The sequence below is a fragment of the Dromiciops gliroides genome, chromosome 2 (assembly GCF_019393635.1).
Source record: "Dromiciops gliroides isolate mDroGli1 chromosome 2, mDroGli1.pri, whole genome shotgun sequence".
Classification (NCBI taxonomy): Eukaryota; Metazoa; Chordata; class Mammalia; order Microbiotheria; family Microbiotheriidae; genus Dromiciops; species Dromiciops gliroides.
The window spans coordinates 41,949,020-41,968,862 of NC_057862.1; the positions used below are offsets into that span (position 1 = coordinate 41,949,020).

At 41.7% G+C, this 19,843-nt stretch overlaps 1 protein-coding gene across 1 annotated transcript in view; it reads left to right on the forward strand.

The window, feature by feature from the left end:
- Positions 1 to 531: 531 nt before the first annotated feature.
- Positions 532 to 19,843, forward strand: part of CHUK (component of inhibitor of nuclear factor kappa B kinase complex) — a 44,982-nt gene continuing 25,670 nt past the window's right edge. The window contains 9 exon segments of the mRNA XM_043986922.1: positions 532 to 709; positions 5,134 to 5,228; positions 7,470 to 7,584; positions 8,519 to 8,588; positions 9,256 to 9,344; positions 13,305 to 13,394; positions 13,539 to 13,663; positions 14,010 to 14,117; positions 14,968 to 15,106. Of these exon segments, the coding sequence (XP_043842857.1) occupies positions 605 to 709; positions 5,134 to 5,228; positions 7,470 to 7,584; positions 8,519 to 8,588; positions 9,256 to 9,344; positions 13,305 to 13,394; positions 13,539 to 13,663; positions 14,010 to 14,117; positions 14,968 to 15,106 (936 nt within the window). The 5' untranslated portion in view covers positions 532 to 604.

The following is a 19,843-nucleotide window of genomic DNA, read 5'->3' on the forward strand; positions in this document are numbered from 1 at the left end:
CTGACCCCGGAAAGATCAGGAGCCCTTGCCCTCGAAGGAGGTCTTCTCTTAGAGGGAGCATTTTCATCTTTGTCCCTCCACCTCCAAACGCCTGGAAGCGCTTCATAAATGCTTGCGCACTGCTTGCTTTGGCGGTCCCGAGATGCAGATTCATTAGGGCGGGCTCGGAGCGCTGGACACTCCCTTACAGCTTTTCAGAGCTTCTGGTTGGGTGGACACCGAGAGGCTGGCTCGATGACCTGCTCCGCGTGCCTCCCGATGTCCGGCTTACGGGCAAGTTATGGTACCGGCTCCCTGACTCTTACACCCGCCTTCTACTGGCGCCGGCAGGAGGCAAGGTCAAACGGCAGGGGGCGCAGGGATCGAAGCCGGTGGAGGCCGGCGTGAGACCACTGTGGGCGGGGCTTCAACCACGTGAGGAAGGGGGCGGAGCGAGTAGAATGGTGGGTCCCAGGCCGAAGGAAACGAGTTGTTTCCTGCCCTTTCTACGCCCGGATGTGACGTTAGACTCTCGCGAGAAGATCGTGTTGGTGGGAGCGGCGGCGGGGGCCGTGAGCCGGCCTGGAAGCGGCGGCCGAGTCTGCGGCCGACCCCGCTCCAGCCCATGGACCGGCCCCCGGGGCTGCGGCCCGGCGCGGGCGGGCCCTGGGAGATGCGGGAGCGGCTGGGCACGGGCGGCTTCGGGAACGTCTGTCTCTATCAGCACAAGGTGAAGCGATAGCGGGGGGTGGGGTGGGGTGGGGGGGGGAGAGCTCTGCGCGCCCGCGCGCGTGTGTGAGTGTGAGTGTGTGAGAGCGAGAGAGTCGTGATCGTGTTGGTGGGACGTTGTGGGTGCCGCGCCAGGTGTGCTCCTGTGGGTGTGGCCTTGTCCGGGGGGGTGCGCGGCTAGCCCCGGGACACCGGTGGTGACTGATGCCCCGGGGATCACGCGTGTGACACACTCAGCGTGCCACCGGTTGTGATTCTGTACGACTGCCATGGCCCCATCCGGAGCCACACCGGTGTTCTGACGGATAGTGAAGAGGTTGGGACTGATCCTTTCTCAGTGATGGTGATGGGGTGCTTGTCTGGGTGGGACTTTGGGAGGATGTGTGTGTGTATGAATGTGTGTGCGTGCGCGTGTTGCATGCAAGCATTTGTGTTCCTGTTGTACACTGTGGTTTGAATGTTACTGTGTGTGCAAGCATTTGTGTTCCTGCTGTACATGCTTGTTTGCATGTTATTGTTTGTACAAGCATTTGTATTCCTGTTGTACACACTTGTTTGCATGTTGTGTGTGTACAAACAGTTGTGTTCTGTTGTACATACTTGTTTGTATGTTATTGTATGCGTGTGCACAAGCATTTGTGTTTCTATTGCATATGCTTGTTTGCATATTATTGTGTATGTGTATGCAAGCATTTGTGTTCCTGTTGTACATGCTTGTTTGCATGTTATTGGATTCCTTAGAGAGGAATACATCGCTATACTGTTAGCGTGTTCTCTCCACCATCATTAGAACTACTTGAGAGCAAGGACTGTCCTTCCCCCTCTTTTTATCCTCTCTACTTAGCCCAGTGCTTGGCCGGTGGTAGCCATTTGATAAATACTTGTTCATTTGAGAGTGAAGTGTGAAAAAGGAAAAAATAGAACAGGCTGTGTTACAGGCTTTGTTGGTTTTTGTAGTGTGTATGGTCCTGTGCTGAGTATCAGAGGCGGGGAAAGAAAGAGGCAGTGTGATTTATAGTCTGGGGGTTCTGACTGAATAAAGTTAGAACTTGGTAAGACTCTACACTACAGAGACAGCTAGGTGGTGTAGTGGATGGAGTGTGGGACTTGGAGTTAGGAAGACCTGAATTTGAAAGCTGTCTTAGACTATGTGACCCTAAGCAAGTCACTTAACTTCTCATCAGTAAAATGATAATAATAGCACATAACAGCGTTGAGGATTAAATGAGTTAATCACATATAAAGCACTTTTACAAACCTTAAATCACTATATTAATGTTAGTTGCACGTCATCCCCTGCATTCAATATTTATGACTTTTCCATCCCTACTTCAACCACAAACCATGATGGTCCCACTTTAGATCTCCCTGTCACACAGAATAGTACCAGCTTCAAGATCCTGAGCTTTCAAAATAAACTCTTAACATTTTTTTCCTTCTTTATTTTTTCCCATTATTCCCTGAAACTATTGTCCAAACCTTTCTTCCCTTTCCAAAGTTTACTACCTGCTCCCAACCTCTCACACTTCTTGAAATATATGACTTAGTCTCCTATTTTAAGGAAAAGTTGAGTTATGAACTGGGAAGGAGAGAGATTAGATAGTTTATGAATTGGGAATGATAACAATATTGGAAAAGGTTGAAGAGATACTAGATATTGATAGAATGGAACCTCTCTGTACTGTAAACTTCTCTTTCAAGAAGTTCGGAAGTGAAATGGTGGAGGGAGATGATTCAAGTGGATGGAAGTTATTGGGAGCATGAGAAGTATTTCTAGGGTAAGGGAGACCTGAGTATGTTTATAGATTGAAAGGAATCAGTGAGAATGGGCCAGATACTATCTATCTATCTATCTATCTATCTATCTATCTATCTATCTATCTATCTATCTATCTATCTATCTATCTATATTTTTTTTTGGTAGGGCAGTGAGGGTTAAGTGACTTGCCCAGGGTCACACAGCTAGTAAGTGTCAAGTGTCTGAGGCCGGATTTGAACTCAGGACCTCCTGAATCCAGGGCCAGTGCTTTATCCACTACATCACCTAGCTGCCCTTGGGCCAGATACTATAGATGATGGGAAAAGGTCCTAAAGAGGTTAAGTGGAAGAAGATAGGATTAAGCAATTGCACTTTCATGCTTTGGCATCTGTGACACTAGATTCCTTGGTCTTCCTCCTACTTTTCTGCCTACCCAGTTTTCTTTTCTGGGTTCTCTTTTATAGGATCATTAATTTAGAGCTGAAAGGAAGCCCCACCTCACTTCAACCCCTCTTTTTTTTTTTTTTTTTCTTTTGGCAGGGCAATGGGGGTTAAGTGACTTGCCTAGGGTCACACAGCTAGTAAGTGTCAAGTGTCTGAGGTTGGATTTGAACTCTGGTACTCCTGAATCCGGGGCTGGTGCTTTATCCCTCTGAGTCACCTAGCTGCCCCTCTTCAACCCCTCTTTTACAGATAAGGGAACAGAGACTTAAGTGATTTGTCTAAAGTTAACATAGTTAAATAACAGAGCCAGGATTGGAACACAACCCCTCTTGCTCCGATTCCAGCCCTTTCTCTTGCAGAACCTTCATCATATTTCCTTTGGTTTTGTTTGTGGCACCATTTTCTTCTTATATCCTTTTGGTGATTTTTGTGCAATGCCATAGTTTCAGCTAACACTTGTGTGCTGATACTGCTCTAAGCATTGACCTTAAGTATTGCTCTAGTGTACCATTAGTTCTCCAGACAGAGGAGAGATGAAAATTAAACTATATACAATTTTGTCTCTTATATTGTCTAGTAATCCAGCATTTATCAAGTGTTTATTGTGTACCAGGCATTGTGCTAAGTCTTCAGGATGCCTTTTTTTTTGTTTTGACCTATCTATAAAACTTTTCTAAGAGGTTAAATAATATTGATTAGTAATAAATGATGTAATAATCGATCAGAAGTAGTAACCCTTTTTTGTGATTATAGGACTGAATTTAATATAACTTAAATCAAGGTTATCCTTGGAAGCTGCAGAATTTGACACTTACTAGCTGTGTGACCTTGGGCAAGCCACTTAACCCCCATTGCCCCGAAAAAAACAACAACAACAGACACAAAACATTTGCACCACAAAAGATAAAATCAAGTATTTTATTTAAGAAATCATTTTTTAATTCATCATAGTGTACATGATGATGTTTAACAGGTCTCAGTAATTAAATTCATTTAACATACTTTTTTATTGATTTGTTTTGTTTTGACACAAGGCACTCTGCCACCTCAGCAAAAGTTCCTCTACAAAGTTCATTCCTTGAAAAGTTAAAGCAAAACTAAGAGTTATTAACTGATAGTACATATCACTTTCCAGTTTTATAGTTTAACAGCTCTTAACAGAAAAAAAGTATGTATTTACATTATCTATTGTTTTTGACTTGAGGTTATCTTCTGTTATATTGTAATTGTTGTATGGATTGGGTTTTTTGTTTGTTTCCAATTTGTATCACTTCTCAGTCTTGTGTTTCTCTGAAATTTTTATTTTCATTACTTACAATGAAATAATAATGCATTACATTCATATTCTACAATTTTTTTCATCATTCTTAAATTGTTGGACATGTTTTGTTTCCAGCTTCTTATTATTACAGATGATGTTCCTTTGTATTTCAGTTCTACTCAACAAATATTAGCTACCTGCTTTGTGCAAAAGACATTGTGCTGAGTTCTGGAGAATGCAAAGACAAAAAAATGAAGTAGTTTCTACCCACAAGGAATTTAAATTATATAATAAAGAGATTTTTGATTTAATATTGGAGCCCCAGAATTGCTCTATTTACATTTGGAATTAGCTGATCCTATCATACCTGTTTTCTACAATTTTTTTGTTTGTTTCATGTTATATTCTCAGACTTCATGTCTGCCTCAGAGAACACATTTGCTAGCTGCTCTCTTGATTCTATGATTGAGGATAGTTGCTACTTGACCTTGTAGAATTTTCATAGCTAGGTGTGGCATGCCAGTTACTTGCATTAGAAATGAAGGATTAGAATGTTTGTTTTTACCGATATTAAGTTATGTTCTTAGTTCTAGTTGTGGGGGGGTCTCAGGCTCTTTGACAGTCTTGCACCTTATGTGTTAATAAATGAAAAGGAATGGAGAAAAGATGTATCTGTTTCTGGCATTATTTGTGAAAGCACAATTTGTGACTGGAAGCTAGGGAGAGGGTTAGTGTGATGACTTCAGTGAAAGGTGCCCGCATTCTTTTAGAGATTTCAAGACCAATTGTGAAGATCAGATAGATTTGATATACTCACCACAAATGTTTGTATCCAAGCAGGAAGAATCAGCATGAGGTTTGTGTTAAATGGGCTAAGTCGAAAGGGTTGGTTGCCTAAAACTAAGGAACTCTTCTTTGCAGGAATGTAACTTCTTTGTTTCAAACCTTTTCTGTTTTTCAGGAGCTTGGTAACAAAATAGCTATTAAATCTTGCCGCCTGGAGCTAAGCGCAAAGAATAAAGACCGGTGGTGTCATGAAATCCAGATCATGAAGAAGTGAGTATATTCAGGGACTTCTATTTCTACCAATCTACATATGTGGTAAGATCAGAGCTTGGTAGAAGAGGGCAGAGAACTGTCTTAGCCCTTTTTGAAAAAATGTAAATTATTCCATTTTGATATTATTAAATATATTTTCCATTAAAAAAGAGCCTCGACCCTGTATAGGAATAGAAATTGTATCTGAGGGGGTTTAGCTTAACAAGTCAGCTGTACGTGTATAGTATGTGTTTGTGTGTAATAATGGGCTGCTTTCTGAGGGCACAATCATCCTTTCTGATTTATGTACTTTGCCTCCATGTTGTGTCCACTTTCTTTTGAGATGGTCCCTGCTTTGAGCTTGTCTTGTCTTGGACTGTTTTCAGAGTGCTTTTATATCCCATCTGCTAGGATACTATAATAATCCTGATGTAGGAGGCAAAAAAAGGGTTAACAGAAAAACCTAAGACCCAAGCTCTAATTCAGATATGAGTTCTAAGAGGGATTCAGACCCCAGTTAATGGATAACTTACAAGTCAGGATGCTAAGTTCTCTTACCCATATAAATCAGTACCCATAACAGGAACTTAGGGAGGTAGGCCATGAAGACCTTAGATTATAACAATGATACATTGACAGACTATAGAAATTCAGACTACAGATAAAAGAAAAATGAAGGTATTTTGAAACTAATCATGGGAATCAGAAAGAGACATGCGCAGAAACAGCCAAATTTGTCTCCAGATTCACCTTATGACCTGTAAACCCCCAAAATGCACTTCCACAGAAAAAGGTACCCACCTTGGGGTTGGCTTAGGACCCCAGGAACTCCAAATTAGGATAAACCCTCCCCTGTACCTCCCTAAGGTGGATATTATTATAATGAGACTGATAATCAGTTTATCCATACTGTAAATATAACTTTCTATCTTTCCTTTTTTGAGAGATACCTTTCCATTTTTCTGGTTCTCTCCCTGTGTTCACTTACAGTATTGCAATAAAATTTGGGAAACTGAATAACAGAGTCTTGTTATTCTTTTGGGACGACTCACAGTCAATTTGACCTTAATTCCATCCCACATCAATCCTACTTAGAGAGATTGAGTGACTTTTCCCAAAATCATAGTTAATAAATAGCAGAGTGATTTGAACCCAGGTCTTTGATTCATAGTTCACTGTTTTGTACCATATCATATAGTCTGCCACTTGAGTGGAAATAATGTCAATATTAGAAGTTATGGCTTGGTTCTATAATATCTTTAATCATGAAGATTCCTTTATTTTCACTATGTTCTTATAATTGCAGGAAAATAATATATTTTAGGAAGATTTGCAATATTAGAAGAGTCTTCTAGTTAACTGTCTAATGAAAAATTGTTACCCAGGACCATTCTTCCAATCTCCCTTTTTTCCCTCCACTATTTCAGTTAATGGCACTTTATAATAGGCAGATATTATGGACCACCAGTTGTTACTCAATACCTTTAAGATCCCTCTTAGTTCTTTTTACTGTAGTTTGGTTTTTGTTTTTTTGGGTGGGACAATGAGGGTTAAGTGACTTGCTCAGGGTCACACAGCTAGTAGGTGTCAAGTGTCTGAGGTTGGATTTGAACTCAGGTCCTCCTGAATCTAGGGCTGGTGCTTTATCCACTGTGCCACCTAGCTGCCCCCGTACTGTGGCTTTTTAAGGAGGAGTCCTCTATGTTAAATATCCCTTCCCTTATAGATTGGGACAGACAGCATACTCTTGAGTGAAGTGACTGTCCAATGCACGTGCTGATGAAGCCAGGGTTATAGGTCCAGGGCCCCTGCTAGCCAAGTCATTTTGAACAGAGAGAAATTCCCTTTCACATCTGGACACTAACTTTGGCCAGCCATCTGGCAGAGGAAGGCTGCTGGTCACAAGGGCCATTTCAAACGGCATTCTGTAGCACTCCTATTATCGGCAGCAGTGCTGAGTGTGTTTTCTCTGAAAGTCCTGCTTCTTTGGGTAGCAGGTTTGCAGACTCAGACTGGCAGAGCTGGAAGGGACTGCTGGGCTAATCTGGTCTAACCCCCTTATGACAGATGTGGAATCTGAGGTCCTTTGAGGTCACATGGCTAGGGAGTGGGAGAGCCGGAGGGGAGGCCTGGTCTTCTGATGCTGAGGCTTGTGCTCTTTCCACTACAGGAAGCTTATAGGCCCTGTGGTGCAGCACAGTGAGGGGGGGGCCGCACGAGGGGAAATGTTTGATTAGCATTTTGCTCTTTTCTGTTTAGGTTGAATCATCCTAGTGTTGTTAAGGCCTGTGATGTTCCTGAGGAGATGAATTTCTTGATTAATGATGTCCCTCTTCTAGCCATGGAGTACTGTTCTGGAGGAGATCTTCGGAAGGTAGCTGGGGCTGCTTTGAGTTGGGAGGGGGATCACTGGTCACTAACTTGCGCAGTTGATTCAGATTTATTTGGGGGATTTGTCTTCTTGATAATGGCGGCAATCTTTGGAAGTTGGGGGGAGTGGTACTCTTTTTTTTTTTGGTGGTGTTACTCTTGTTACTGACTTGCAATGGTTGATTCAGATTTGATAGGAATATTCACATTTGTGTGTGTGTGTGTGTGGGGGGCAATGAGGGTTAAGTGACTTGCCCAGGGTCACACAGCTAGTAAAGGATTCACATTCTTTATAGCCATGAAACGATGGGCAGTAGAAAGTATTTTGGCAGTAGAAAAGTATGACCAGAATCCCAGGGTTATTTATGGTGCCTACCCAGAAAAACACTTGTCAGGAGTGTTAGACATATAGCAGTGGAATTGATGGGTGGCACCTCTACTTTCTCTTTCTGACATACTCCCACACTCTGCCTCCTTCCTCCTTTTCAAGATTGCCATTGTTACTTGCCCACAGGGCTGGAGGACTGGTATCTTTTAGTTCTTTAAACTTCTTTGAAATTCAAATACTCTTTTTCCTTTCTTCTTTCTCTTCTGTGTACTACCATGTATAGGGTTTTTTTTTTTTTTTAGTGAGGCAATTGGGGCTAAGTGACTTGCCCAGGGTCACACAGCTAGTAAGTGTTTAGTGTCTGAGGCTGGATTTAAACTCAGGTCCTCCTGACTCCAGGGCCGGTGCTCTATCCACTGTGCCACCTAGCTGCCCCCATGTATAGGTTTTTATTATTTTTTTCCTGACAGATTTTTTTGGTCATAATTTGCTTTCTGGTGTGGGTATGCATCACTTCAGGGTAAAGTTACCAGTGAGTATGACTATAGTTATTGAAATGACACATTTATTTAAGAGTACATATTTTTAACCCCCTGTTTTCTTCCTTTAGTTACTCAACAAACCAGAAAATTGCTGTGGACTTAAAGAGAGTCAAGTCCTTTCTTTGCTTAGTGATATTGGTATGTAATTGATCAAATTACCATTATTTGATTGCTACTGATGTTGGGTTTTTGAGAGGGGAAGATTGCTGTGTACAATGTTAATACTTCAGACACACTGAGGAAATGTTAGTCTATATCCATGAACCGTGAATTGGAATTCAAAAATCTCTGTGAATGTCAAAGCGAAATTGAATGTAGAACTTTTGATAAAGTATTGATTTCTTGCTAGAAGACATCTCCAGTTTAATAGAGGAAATGGTATTACTTATTTGACCAATAATGGCATGGAATAACTTTTTTTATAACTTTAATTTAGCACTTCTAAGTCACCTTTTCTAGTTAATGTAGCAGCATTATGCATTTGAATTAATGAACATGATTTTTAACTTTTCTGTGTTAGGCTTCTCAAATGAGTAGCCATGACTGTGAAACTTCATGGATGTGTCTGAACCAGGAGAGTTCCCTCCTGAGATTGTGTGCCTAAGAGTTTTAGTCAGGAGAACTTGGATTCAGGTCATGGCTTTGACACTTAGTACTTGACTTTGTCAGTTTCCTCATCTATAAAATGGTAATAATAATACTTGCACTACCTACCTCACAGGGATGTTGTGAGGAAAGCCTTAAATAGCTATATAAAAGTGAGTTGTTGTTAGTCCCTCAAAATATATTTTTTATATTCATTTAGGGTCGGGGATTCAATATTTGCATGAAAATAGAATTATTCACAGAGATCTAAAACCTGAAAATATAGTTCTTCAGGATGTTGGTGGGAAGGTAGGTAAAATGCTGAAGGACCTTTACATGCCTGCTAAGTGTAGCACACCTAGCTTATTGGGCTTAGAGAAGGATCAAGGTATTTTAAAGTTTTTGTATTTTGCTCTGGGGGAAAAATGAAGAATATTTGATAGATTTTTTTACACCAGCTTTAAGATGTGTTTTTATATTCTCTTAATTTTAAGTATGGTCCAAAGATCTTGGCCCTTTTATTGGCTCAGTGTTAAATTTGGAAATTTTGATTCTATGTTTCCCAAACAAGTGACTTTGAAAAGATATGTAGATTTGAAAATAAATACACTGCATTTTGAGATTTTCTTTTCTTTTCTTTTCCCTAATGCATAAAACTTTTACTGGACTGTCTTTAGCATCTATGATATCTCATGCTCTCTTCATAGAGGTTGCATTAGTATAGAGCATGTCAGAGATAGAAAGACGATATTCTTCCTTGTTTTAATGCTACAAGCCTGAACACCTTTTTGGAATTGCTACAGAGTAGCACCAAAGCGAATGTCAAGTACTAGGCCCATAATTTTCTTGGGTTCATTTGTTTTGCCAGTCACTAACATGTTCTCGTAATGCAAAAGGCTAGCTAAATCTTGGGCTTTGTCAGGAAGGGCATTAGAAATAACATTTTAGAATACGTATTTCTTCCTCCTCTATATAAATACACAGACTCCCAGTTGTAGTTTTACCCCACCTAAAAAAAAAATGAGAGAATTGGCAAAAGTCTAGAGCAGGACATCTGGGGTGAATGAGAGAAATCAGGGAGATGGCTAAGAGGCTGCGATGTGGAGAGAGACTGGAAAGATTATGCCTTTTCAGTTAGGAAAGACTAAGCCATAGAAGCGATGTGATGGGATTTCTTCAAATCATCAAGAACATGGATTTGGTGTAAGAAGAACAGGTTATTCCAGACTCACCTCACTTTCCTTTTTTTGAAAGGCTAATTAGAGCAGAAGATTTTGATAGGGATTATTCACCTAGATTTCAGCCAAGCATTTGAACAAGTCTTTAGGGCTGCCCTTGTGGACAAGGAGAGATAGGGGCTAGATGATAGTATAGTTAGGTGACTTTGAAACAGGCTGATTGACGGGACCCCTAAAATAGGCAGTAACAAGTTAATGGCAATTTGCTGTGGCCCCTGGGCTTTGACTTTGACCCTGAATGTCAGTGATTTGGATGAAGGCATCTCTAGTTAGTTTATCAGATTTACAGATGACCATAGCAGGGAGATACAGTTAACACCTAACGAAGATCTCATTGTGTCATTCCACTATTGACATTTTCAATGGATCTTTATCACCTATGGGCAAAATGTAAAATCCTCAGCTTGACCTATCAGGCCCCCTCTACTCTTTGGCTTCAGCCCTCCTTTCGAGTCCTGTACACTCCATCTTACAGTCACACTGGCCTGCCACTTCTTCCCCAAACCTGATATTCTATTTTCCACCTTCCATGTCTTTGTATAGGTGGTTCCTTTTGTATGGAATGCACCCCCTCCTCTCTTATTCCTTGTGAAACCTCTCGCTTCAGATCACAACTTGTTGCCACCCACTGCCTGAGATTTTTCTTGCTCTCTGCTCTTCCTTTTGAAGTTACTGTTTTTTGCTTATTTGTACATTGTATTTTCTTCTCTGTCTCCTTGTGTTCCCCCCAGTAGAGTGTAAGCTCCTCGAGGGCAGGGGTTTTCACCTTTGTCTTTGTCTTGCTGGTAGCCAGCCCAGTGCCTTGCATCTGAGGGAAGTGCTTCATAAATGTGGATTCTATGAAACTGAATTGAAATGCAGTGGAATGATAGCGTGGAGCTAGCTCGCTGGGTCAGATTGAGAAAGAGGAAACAATAGGTATAAATGTCAAGTCCTACTCTTGAATTTAAAAAACAAAGTTTTTTACAAGGTCAGGACTGGGAGATTTGTTCATCTGAAAAAATATTGGGATTTCAGTGGACCATGTTATAAAAGGAGAGAGGAGCATGACAGGGCATCTAGGAAAGCAGATGGCATCTTTGGTGTCCAGAGTATGGGGGGTGGTTGTCCTGCTCAACTCTGTTATACTCTGCCTTGGCCAGACCACACGAAGTCAGGCTTCTGTTTCGAGTATCCCTTGTGCCAGGCACTGTGCTAAGCTAAGAAAAAGGCAGAAGGCCCTTGGCCTTAAGGCTCAGGGTGTCATCTTTTAGATAAGACATGGAGAAGCTGGTGAACATCCAGAAGAGTGGGGAAGGGCCTCAGATCCATGCCATGTAAGAACATTTACCCTGGAGAGGAGAAGACTTTTATGGAAAAGAGATACTACTTGTCCTGTTTAGGCCCAGGACAAAACTGCAAGCAACAGAGGGAGGCTCGTTCTTCCTCGATGTAAGGAGAAACTTCCTCACAATTACTTGAGCCCCAAACTGGATAAGTTGCTTTGGGGAGTGGATGGTAGGGTCACCCTCACTGGAGGTACGGCTACATGACTGCTCACTCGTTGGGGTATTCTGTAAGACATTCTCAGCCTGTTAATGATCTCCGAGGTCCTTTCTGATTTGTGCCCCAAAGCAGGGTTCTAGAACTAGATGGGCACCTGTGTATCTTTTTTTTTTTTTTTTTGTGAGGCAATTGGGGGTTAAGTGACTTGCCCAGGGTCACACAGCTAGTAAGTGTTAAGTGTCCTGAGGCCGGATTTGAACTCAGGTACTCCTGACTCCACGGCCGGTGCTCTATCCACTGCGCCACCTAGCTGGCCCCACCTGTGTATCTTAAATAAAAGAAGGGCTACCTTTTATTCTCCACAGCAGATTAAATCACAGGAGCTCATGCACCTGTGAGGTCATGTGGTGCCGGCTGAAGATAGAGATAGGTGGAAGAAAGGTTTAGCTAGATTAGTGGACAGATCCAGAATGTTATGAGAGGGGTATGTTCAAAGGAAAATGGGAGGATATTTGGTAGCTTCCCTCGTGAAAACTGTACAATGGCAAGTAGTTGTAATGCCAAATGGCCACACGGTGTTCCTTTTCTGCCACGGTCAGATGCAGGGCACTGGGGGTGAATGGACCACGTTGGACTGCCTGATTCCCAGATGGCATCTTCAGGACTCTTACATTGATGTAGAGAATCAAACAGCCCAGTGCCCAGTGACTTCTCAGAAATAATAAGCTGTGTTTTACATGGTGATCATGGGCCACTTGTGGGATAGAATAGAATATTTTGGAGGAGGTGTGCAGGTGCAGAGATGCTAATTAGATAACTGAAAAGATCAGAGGTCTGTTCTGGAAAGAGAAGGCTTTCTTTTTAGATAACTAGTGTTTGAACTTCCTTAGCAGGTGGACCTGTCACCTCCTATTGATGATCCTGAGTTTTAGGCTTAGATAGACAACTGAATAGCATTATTGGTACAACCTGGATTCCTTTAATAAGACATTGTCTCTGCCTTCAGAGAATTTATAATATAGTGGTACTGGGTGACTGGATATGGGAGGAAGGGAGGAGGATTAGAAGACACCTCCAAAGTTAATAGACGGGGAAAACAGTGGTGACTTTGGATCAGGCAGTGTCAGTAAATTGGAGATGTTTTTTTACCAGTTTTGGAGGATTGAGAGAGGGGATGAATGACAAAGCAGCAGCAACTAATCCAGCACAGGCATTTTCCAGAAGGAAAAAAAGGTTGCCATTTCTCTGCAGTCCAGGACACAACATTATTTAAGATCTTTAGGTTAGGTTGCTGAATCAGTAGCTAGGGAAAAAGGATGGGATTGACTGGGGTGTTTAGAATTTTGGCTTCGCCTCCCTTAAAGGGAGCCCTTTAAGGTCTATTCCCTTCTTGTTTGCAGACTGTAGGTCACTCACACAGTTACGCTTCAGAAGGTGGTGGTTTTTTAAAAATTTAAAACGTAAGCTTGTCTTTGTTCTCCAGTTTTAGTGTATTCTTGAACATTTTTTCCAGCTATTAAGCATAATTTATCTGATTAATTTACAGATAATTCATAAAATAATTGATTTGGGATATGCCAAAGACCTTGATCAGGGAAGTCTGTGCACATCTTTCGTGGGAACTCTGCAATATCTGGTGAGGCCGGTTCATTTTCTTTCACTTAGAAAATAAGGGACTTTGATTCTTCTTTCTTATACATTCCTGAAGGCCATGAGTATATGCAAAATGTTCTTTCCTTTCCTCAGTTTTTTGATGTTTAAAATATTATGTCTTTCTAAGGCCCCAGAGCTCTTTGAGAATAAGCCATATACCTCCACTGTTGATTATTGGAGCTTCGGTACAATGGTGTTTGAATGTATTGTGGGATATAGACCTTTCCTACATCATCTACAGCCATTTACTTGGTAAGAAATGGAAGAAAAATTTTGGCTTTTTAAGAGTGGGAATTAGTAATTCACATTTTTGTAACCATAAAATTAAATTGAAATGTAAGGAATCAATTGTATCTTTTTTGTTTGTTTGTTTGTTTTTTGTTTTTTTGTTTTGGTGAGGCAATTGGGGTTAAGTGACTTGCCCAGGGTCACACAGCTAGTAAGTATCAAGTGTCTGAGGCTGGATTTGATCTCAGGTCCTCCTGACTCCAGGGCCACTGCTCTATCCACTGCACCACCTAGCTGCCCCAGAATCAATTATATCTTAAAGCGTTTGCATATAATGAGGTTATCTCCTATGTTAACTTTTATTTTCCAGGCATGAAAAGATTAAAAAGAAAGATCCCAAGCACATATTTGCATTTGAAGAGATGACTGGAGAGGTTAGATTTAGTAGCCACTTACCTCAACCGAATAGCCTCTCTAGGTAAGTGGGTTGTGACTGAGATCATTTGCCTCAATTTCAGCAGGGTTGGTTAAGTACAGCATAGAGAAATTCAGCTTGCCAAGCGGAGACTTCATGAGCTTATGGTGTGGGAGGGTCAATTCCCCAAACAGATCTTCCCCTGATTGCTCTCCAAGAATTATCTGGATGACAGGTTAAATGGTTTCATTGCAGAAAAGAGCCAGGATCCCCCATGTAAGTTGCCAGAGACTACAGAAAACACTTTGTGTATGATTCCAGAGTGTAAGAGGCTAAAATTCTAGCTAATCTGTCTAAAATATCTAATGAGTGGTCGCCAATAAATTAGAAGCTTTAGCTAGAGCTTAGACTTTTAAGCATTTATTAAGTAGAATAAGAATTTGGTGGAGAGAGAAAGAGGCCTAGATTCATCTGTCAAAGGGAGAGCACATTTTAACTCCACTCTCCAGGAGAGCAAGAGCCACACCTCCTTCATCCCACAAGCCTCCTGTGAAACTCGCAACATCCCATCCACATGCACACACATCTCCAAGCTAATTGGCTGGTAGCCTTGATAGACAGCACCCACGAGCAAACATCACTTCCTGATGCCAAGGACCTGACTGCGTGGCTTGCCTCAGACGCCTTCTCCTCATGGCGGAGCTTTCCCACAGTAGCTCTCCAGCAGGTGGTGTCATTCCAGTCATTACAAGTTTCTTGCTTCTCTGACTTAGTTGTAGTTGAATGTCTTTCCCCCTTCAGTATCTTCAGAAGTTACAGTATAAGATGCAAAGCCAAGCAGTGAGACAGGAAGTGTGCAGTCCTGGGAGGGACTCCCTTTGTCACAGAGCTGTGCTGTCTGTGTGTGCTTCAGTTTCATAGTGGAGCCCATGGAGCAGTGGCTACAGCTGATGCTGACTTGGGATCCTCAGCAGAGAGGAGGGAGCCTAGATCATCTCACACTGAAGCAGCCGAAATGCTTTCTGCTCATGGACCACATCCTAAACTTGAAGGTGAGTTTTGTTATATTCTCCTTAGAAAGTATTAAAGTCCAGTTAAAGCTTCTTGAGGAAATGACTTTCAGAAATCATCTTTTTATTTTTAAATGGAAATAAGAGCAATAAGACTAATTCCATTCACCTGTTTGGCTAGTATTCTTTTTTTTTTTTTTTGGTGGGGCAGTGAGGGTTAAGTGACTTGCCCAGGGTCACACAGCTAGTAAGTGTCAGTTGGTTAGTATTATTCTTGATCTTTCTTATTGTGACAGCTTGGTGGCACAGTGACTGTAGTGTTGAACTTGGAGCGAGGAAGACCTGAGTTCAAATCCTGCCTCAGACACTAATGTAATAGCTTTGTTACCTGTGGCATGTCACTTGGCCTCTTTCAGCCTTAGTTTCCCCATCTGTAAAATGGAGATAACAGTGGCATATTTCTCATAGGGTTGGTGTGAGGATCAGTTAACATTTAAAGTGCCAAATTTAAATGTGGTTATTATTATTAATAACAATATTTTCAGTACTTAAGCAGCTAGGTGGTGCTGTACATAGAGTGCTGGACCTGGAGTCAGGAAGATCTGAATTCAAATGTGGCCTCAGACACTTAGGAGCTGTGCGAGCCTGGCCAAGTCACTTAACCATGTTTGCTCATCTGTAAAATGAGCTGGAGAAGAAAATGGCAACCACTCCAGTATCTTGGCCAAGAAAAAACCCAAATGAGGTCATGAAGAGTTGGACATGATTGAAAAATAACAAATTTTCATGTTGTGTAATTAAAAGGTCACTATTGGTTTGACCTTTTCAATGTCTCATCCCATTGCTCCTCCTTTTCCATTCTGGGGACCATTCACCCAGACTGGGCTGTTATCATGTCACACCCAGTTTCCTACGATCTCACTGGCCTGCCAGGCTCCAGGCTCTCTTTACTACAGTTCACCTCCTCTTAGTTAGTTACAATGGCTTCTCACTGTTAACCAAGTGAAATCTGAGCTTTCAGGGCTATCCGTTGTCCATTCCTGCCCTACCACCAAATCTTATTTCCCACTACTTTAATAGTCGTAGTCTCCATTCTGGGAAAGGACCTTTTTTTTTTTTTTTTTTTTGGTCATTGCTCTCCCAATACATGGTGTTCATTCCTGCCTCTCTACCTTTCTTTGCTCATCATCCCCTCTCTACTCCCCATGACCTTCCCTTCTGCCTATCTAAATCTAACTCCTTCAGGTCTCATTTCTTCCATGTTATCCTCCCCATATTCTGTATATGTGGAAGTATTCTTTTATGAACAGTGTATACCCAACTTTTTTTTTCGCTCTGTTATAATTTGATGTAAAAACGCAGTCTGTAACAAGCACTTGTGCCTAGTCTATGACCTAGCCTCCTGGGTCTCTTTGGTCAGTGTATTACTTGATTTAGCACATAATTATTACAGAATTGCTGTTATTTCTTAATTGGTCCGAGGTCAGGGAAGTGTCCTTATGCTCTTACTGTATGTCCCACAGTGTCCCACACAAGGCAGATACTTTATTAACCCTTACTGAATGTTTACTGTCAGTTATTTCATGTAGAAGGTTGGTATGTAGAGCCTTTTCCTTTGTGCAACTGGCTAATTCTTTCCCTCCACAGTCATTCCCTGCTCGTGTCCACTGTTTGCGGGTCATAAGCCAGAACTAAAGAAAATATGCACTCACGCTAGATTGGATGCTACCTCTTTGTAGCCTTCTTAATTTAATGAACTAGACCTCCTGTGCATATCATACTTCTCTGTGCTCCCAGAAGGCCGCCTTCTACTTTGTTTGGCTTTGTTAGTTAGCAGGTGTTTGGGAGGTGTGCTGGCAAAGCAGGATGGGCTGATAGCAAACGGCTTTTGCCTGTTTGTCTGGGGCTTCCCTGTACTGGTTGTAGCCCAGAGCACTTCAGTCCTGTCCCTGCTCATACATTGTATGTTCTCAAGCATGACAGCACTTAGGTGTGTCCTGCTTTTATAAAACAGATACATTAGGGGGGCTATTAGTCACATTTTAGTGAAATTCTTCATCTTAAAAACTTTACCAAAGGTTCTTTTTAAGGCTCTTAGTATCTTAGTATATGCGAAATGATTAAATTATGAAAATATGAATAGGAAACTTGTAAGAAAACGTTTATTATATATACGAGGACAGGGAAACTAAGACCAGAGAGGTGACTTGGCCAAGGGTCACAGAGATATAAGTGGCAGAACCAAGATTTGAACCCAGGTTCTCAGCATTCCATCCACTGCACCACCTGCTTTCAGTCATGAAGCCAGGGGGAAGATACCGTTCTACATTACTCAAGAGAAAGAGACCTGGGTGTCTCTAAGGACCTGGAAGCCCAATTCTTTATTCATAATGGGTTAATGGTATGAGGAGGCAGGAAAATCTTGGGCTGCATAAGGAAGGTGTAGGGTCCAGAACAAGGCTAGGAGGGGCCAATAGTCGTCAGATGCTCCCCCATAGTGAGATCACATCGGGAGTATGGGATATGTTTCTGGGGGCAGCATTTTAAGCAGAAAATAGACAAGCTGGGACTTGTTCAGAAGAGGGACTGGGAGAGTGAGGGGAACAGAAACCAATCAGGAAGATTGAGTGAATCAACTGGGGACATGTCGATTGAAGGACAGATGGGATGGGAGGGGTGGTAGCTGTTTCAAGTACTTGAAAGGCTTGCTTAGGGGAAAGGGATTAAGATATAAACCTGTTTTGCTTGGCCCCAGAGGTCTCGGTTAGAAGCAGGGGCCAGCAGTCTCAGGGAAGCAGATTTTGGCTGGATTGAAGGGAAAAGTGCCTGATAATTTAAGGCTAAAAGTATAGAGTGAATGAGGAGGTCTTTAAGCAGACCAGGTGACCACTTGTTGGGGCAGGGGGTGGTGCTTTAACAGGGATTCCTGTTTGGGGAATGGTTGGAATCTGTGACAACCGGAGTGGCAAGTTAGAAGTTGAACCAGATGAGCTAAGGGAGCAGCCACAGCAAAAACACTATTTGCATTGAAAGCAAGTTAACTCCAACTACATCTAGTTTGTACTTTTAGTCTCTAATTGTTTTTACTTAGTGCTGCTTTGAGTCAGTCCTGTTCCCTGTATCAGAAGGAATGCATTTCTGTACACTCATCCCTGTTTTTCTTCTATTCAGAATTTAGCAGTGTGTGTAGACCACTGTAACTTTGCTGGAAAGCCTAGGTTGTTCAGTACCTTGATTTGGTAAAGATTTACTGGGATTTGAGGCCCATGAGTCCCTGAATGTTGACTTGGTTTTCTGACTTTTTTTTTTCTAATAATAATCTTAGGTTTTAAGAGTTTCTGGGGTTTTTGGTGTGTGTGTGTGTGTGTGTGTGTGTGTGTGTGTGTGTGTTTGATAGCTACTGTCTTAGTCCTTTGCTTGCCTTTTTGTCACCTCTTCCTCCAAGGTACGGTCTCCCTGAAGCCCTCTCCAGTCCTTCAGCCTCCTTGTCCCCAGAGAAGGGTGTTCAATTCTCCCTCCAGAAACTTTTCTTGGGTATTTGATCTGGACGTGACCTCTTCCCTGTCACTCCCTACTTGTGTTACATTTATGTCTGTTCATGGTAGGCCTTATGCTCCCCCCAAAAATCTTTATATTCTTAGCATAACGCACCGTACGTTGTATATGATTAATAATGTTTGATTTAATGACATTCTTTTCTTGTACAGGTTGTTGAATAACAGTACTAATAAATAATAATGATAATAGCAGCTAGCATTTCTATAGGATGTACCAGGCACTATACTGAACTCTTTATGAAAAGTTATTTCATCATCACAACTGCTATGGAATGTTATTATCCCCATTTTACAGATGAATATTATTGAGGCAGGAAGCGGTTAAGTAAACTTGTCCAAGATTACACAAGACTTGGAAGTGTCTGAAGCTTTTGAAGTCAGGTCTTCCTGACTTTAGGCCCAGTGCTCTATCTGTGCCATGTAGTTGCCTACAGTTTGCACATTTATGGGCTCATTGCCCCCTTTATTTTGCTCCTGTTCCTGCTTATTCGTTTATATTTTCTTTTGCTATTGCTATTTCCATTTATATTTGCTAGAGGTAGGCTCATTTTCAATCAGGTCTAGTGACTGAGCCCCAGGATATAGTGTGAACACGCTTTTTGTTTTGTAAGTGGTAAAAAGTGTTGGGTGATTGGACTTTGAGGTCAGCTGGATTTCACCGTATTATAAATATGTCATGTGAGACAAAATGATCTGAACCATGCCCAAGCTTGATGTACCTCTTAAAGGGCAAGAAATGTGTAAATCTGTGCACTTTCTATAGGCCCCTTCCATCATTTGCTGGACACTTGTAGTTTGTCAGGCTGTGACTTTGGTCGTTATGGAGTTATAGGGCCCCTCCTTTCTTAGAACAGTGACTTTTCCCTGCTGGGAAGATTAGCTTAGGTAGTCTTGGAAGCAGGAGGATGGATGAGTTGGCCCTTCAAAGACCATCTGATCCGAGGATTCTCTGTTTTTTTAAAGGTTCTATGGGTGTTATTAATACCTATAACTGAGCTTAGGATTCTGAATGTAGTGAAATTAGATTTATAACTCTGGTATTGATTTTTCCTCTTCAGCAAGAGCTATTGTTTCATTCTGGGTCTTAAGAAGGTGGAAACCAAACTGGGCCAAGTTTACTTAATCACCATTATACTCTAACTTGGTAATGGTCACAAGAGCTGCCTGGAAGTGGGTCACAGTTCACGTAGTTCCACTAGTATTTATTTGCAATCTGCTGTTT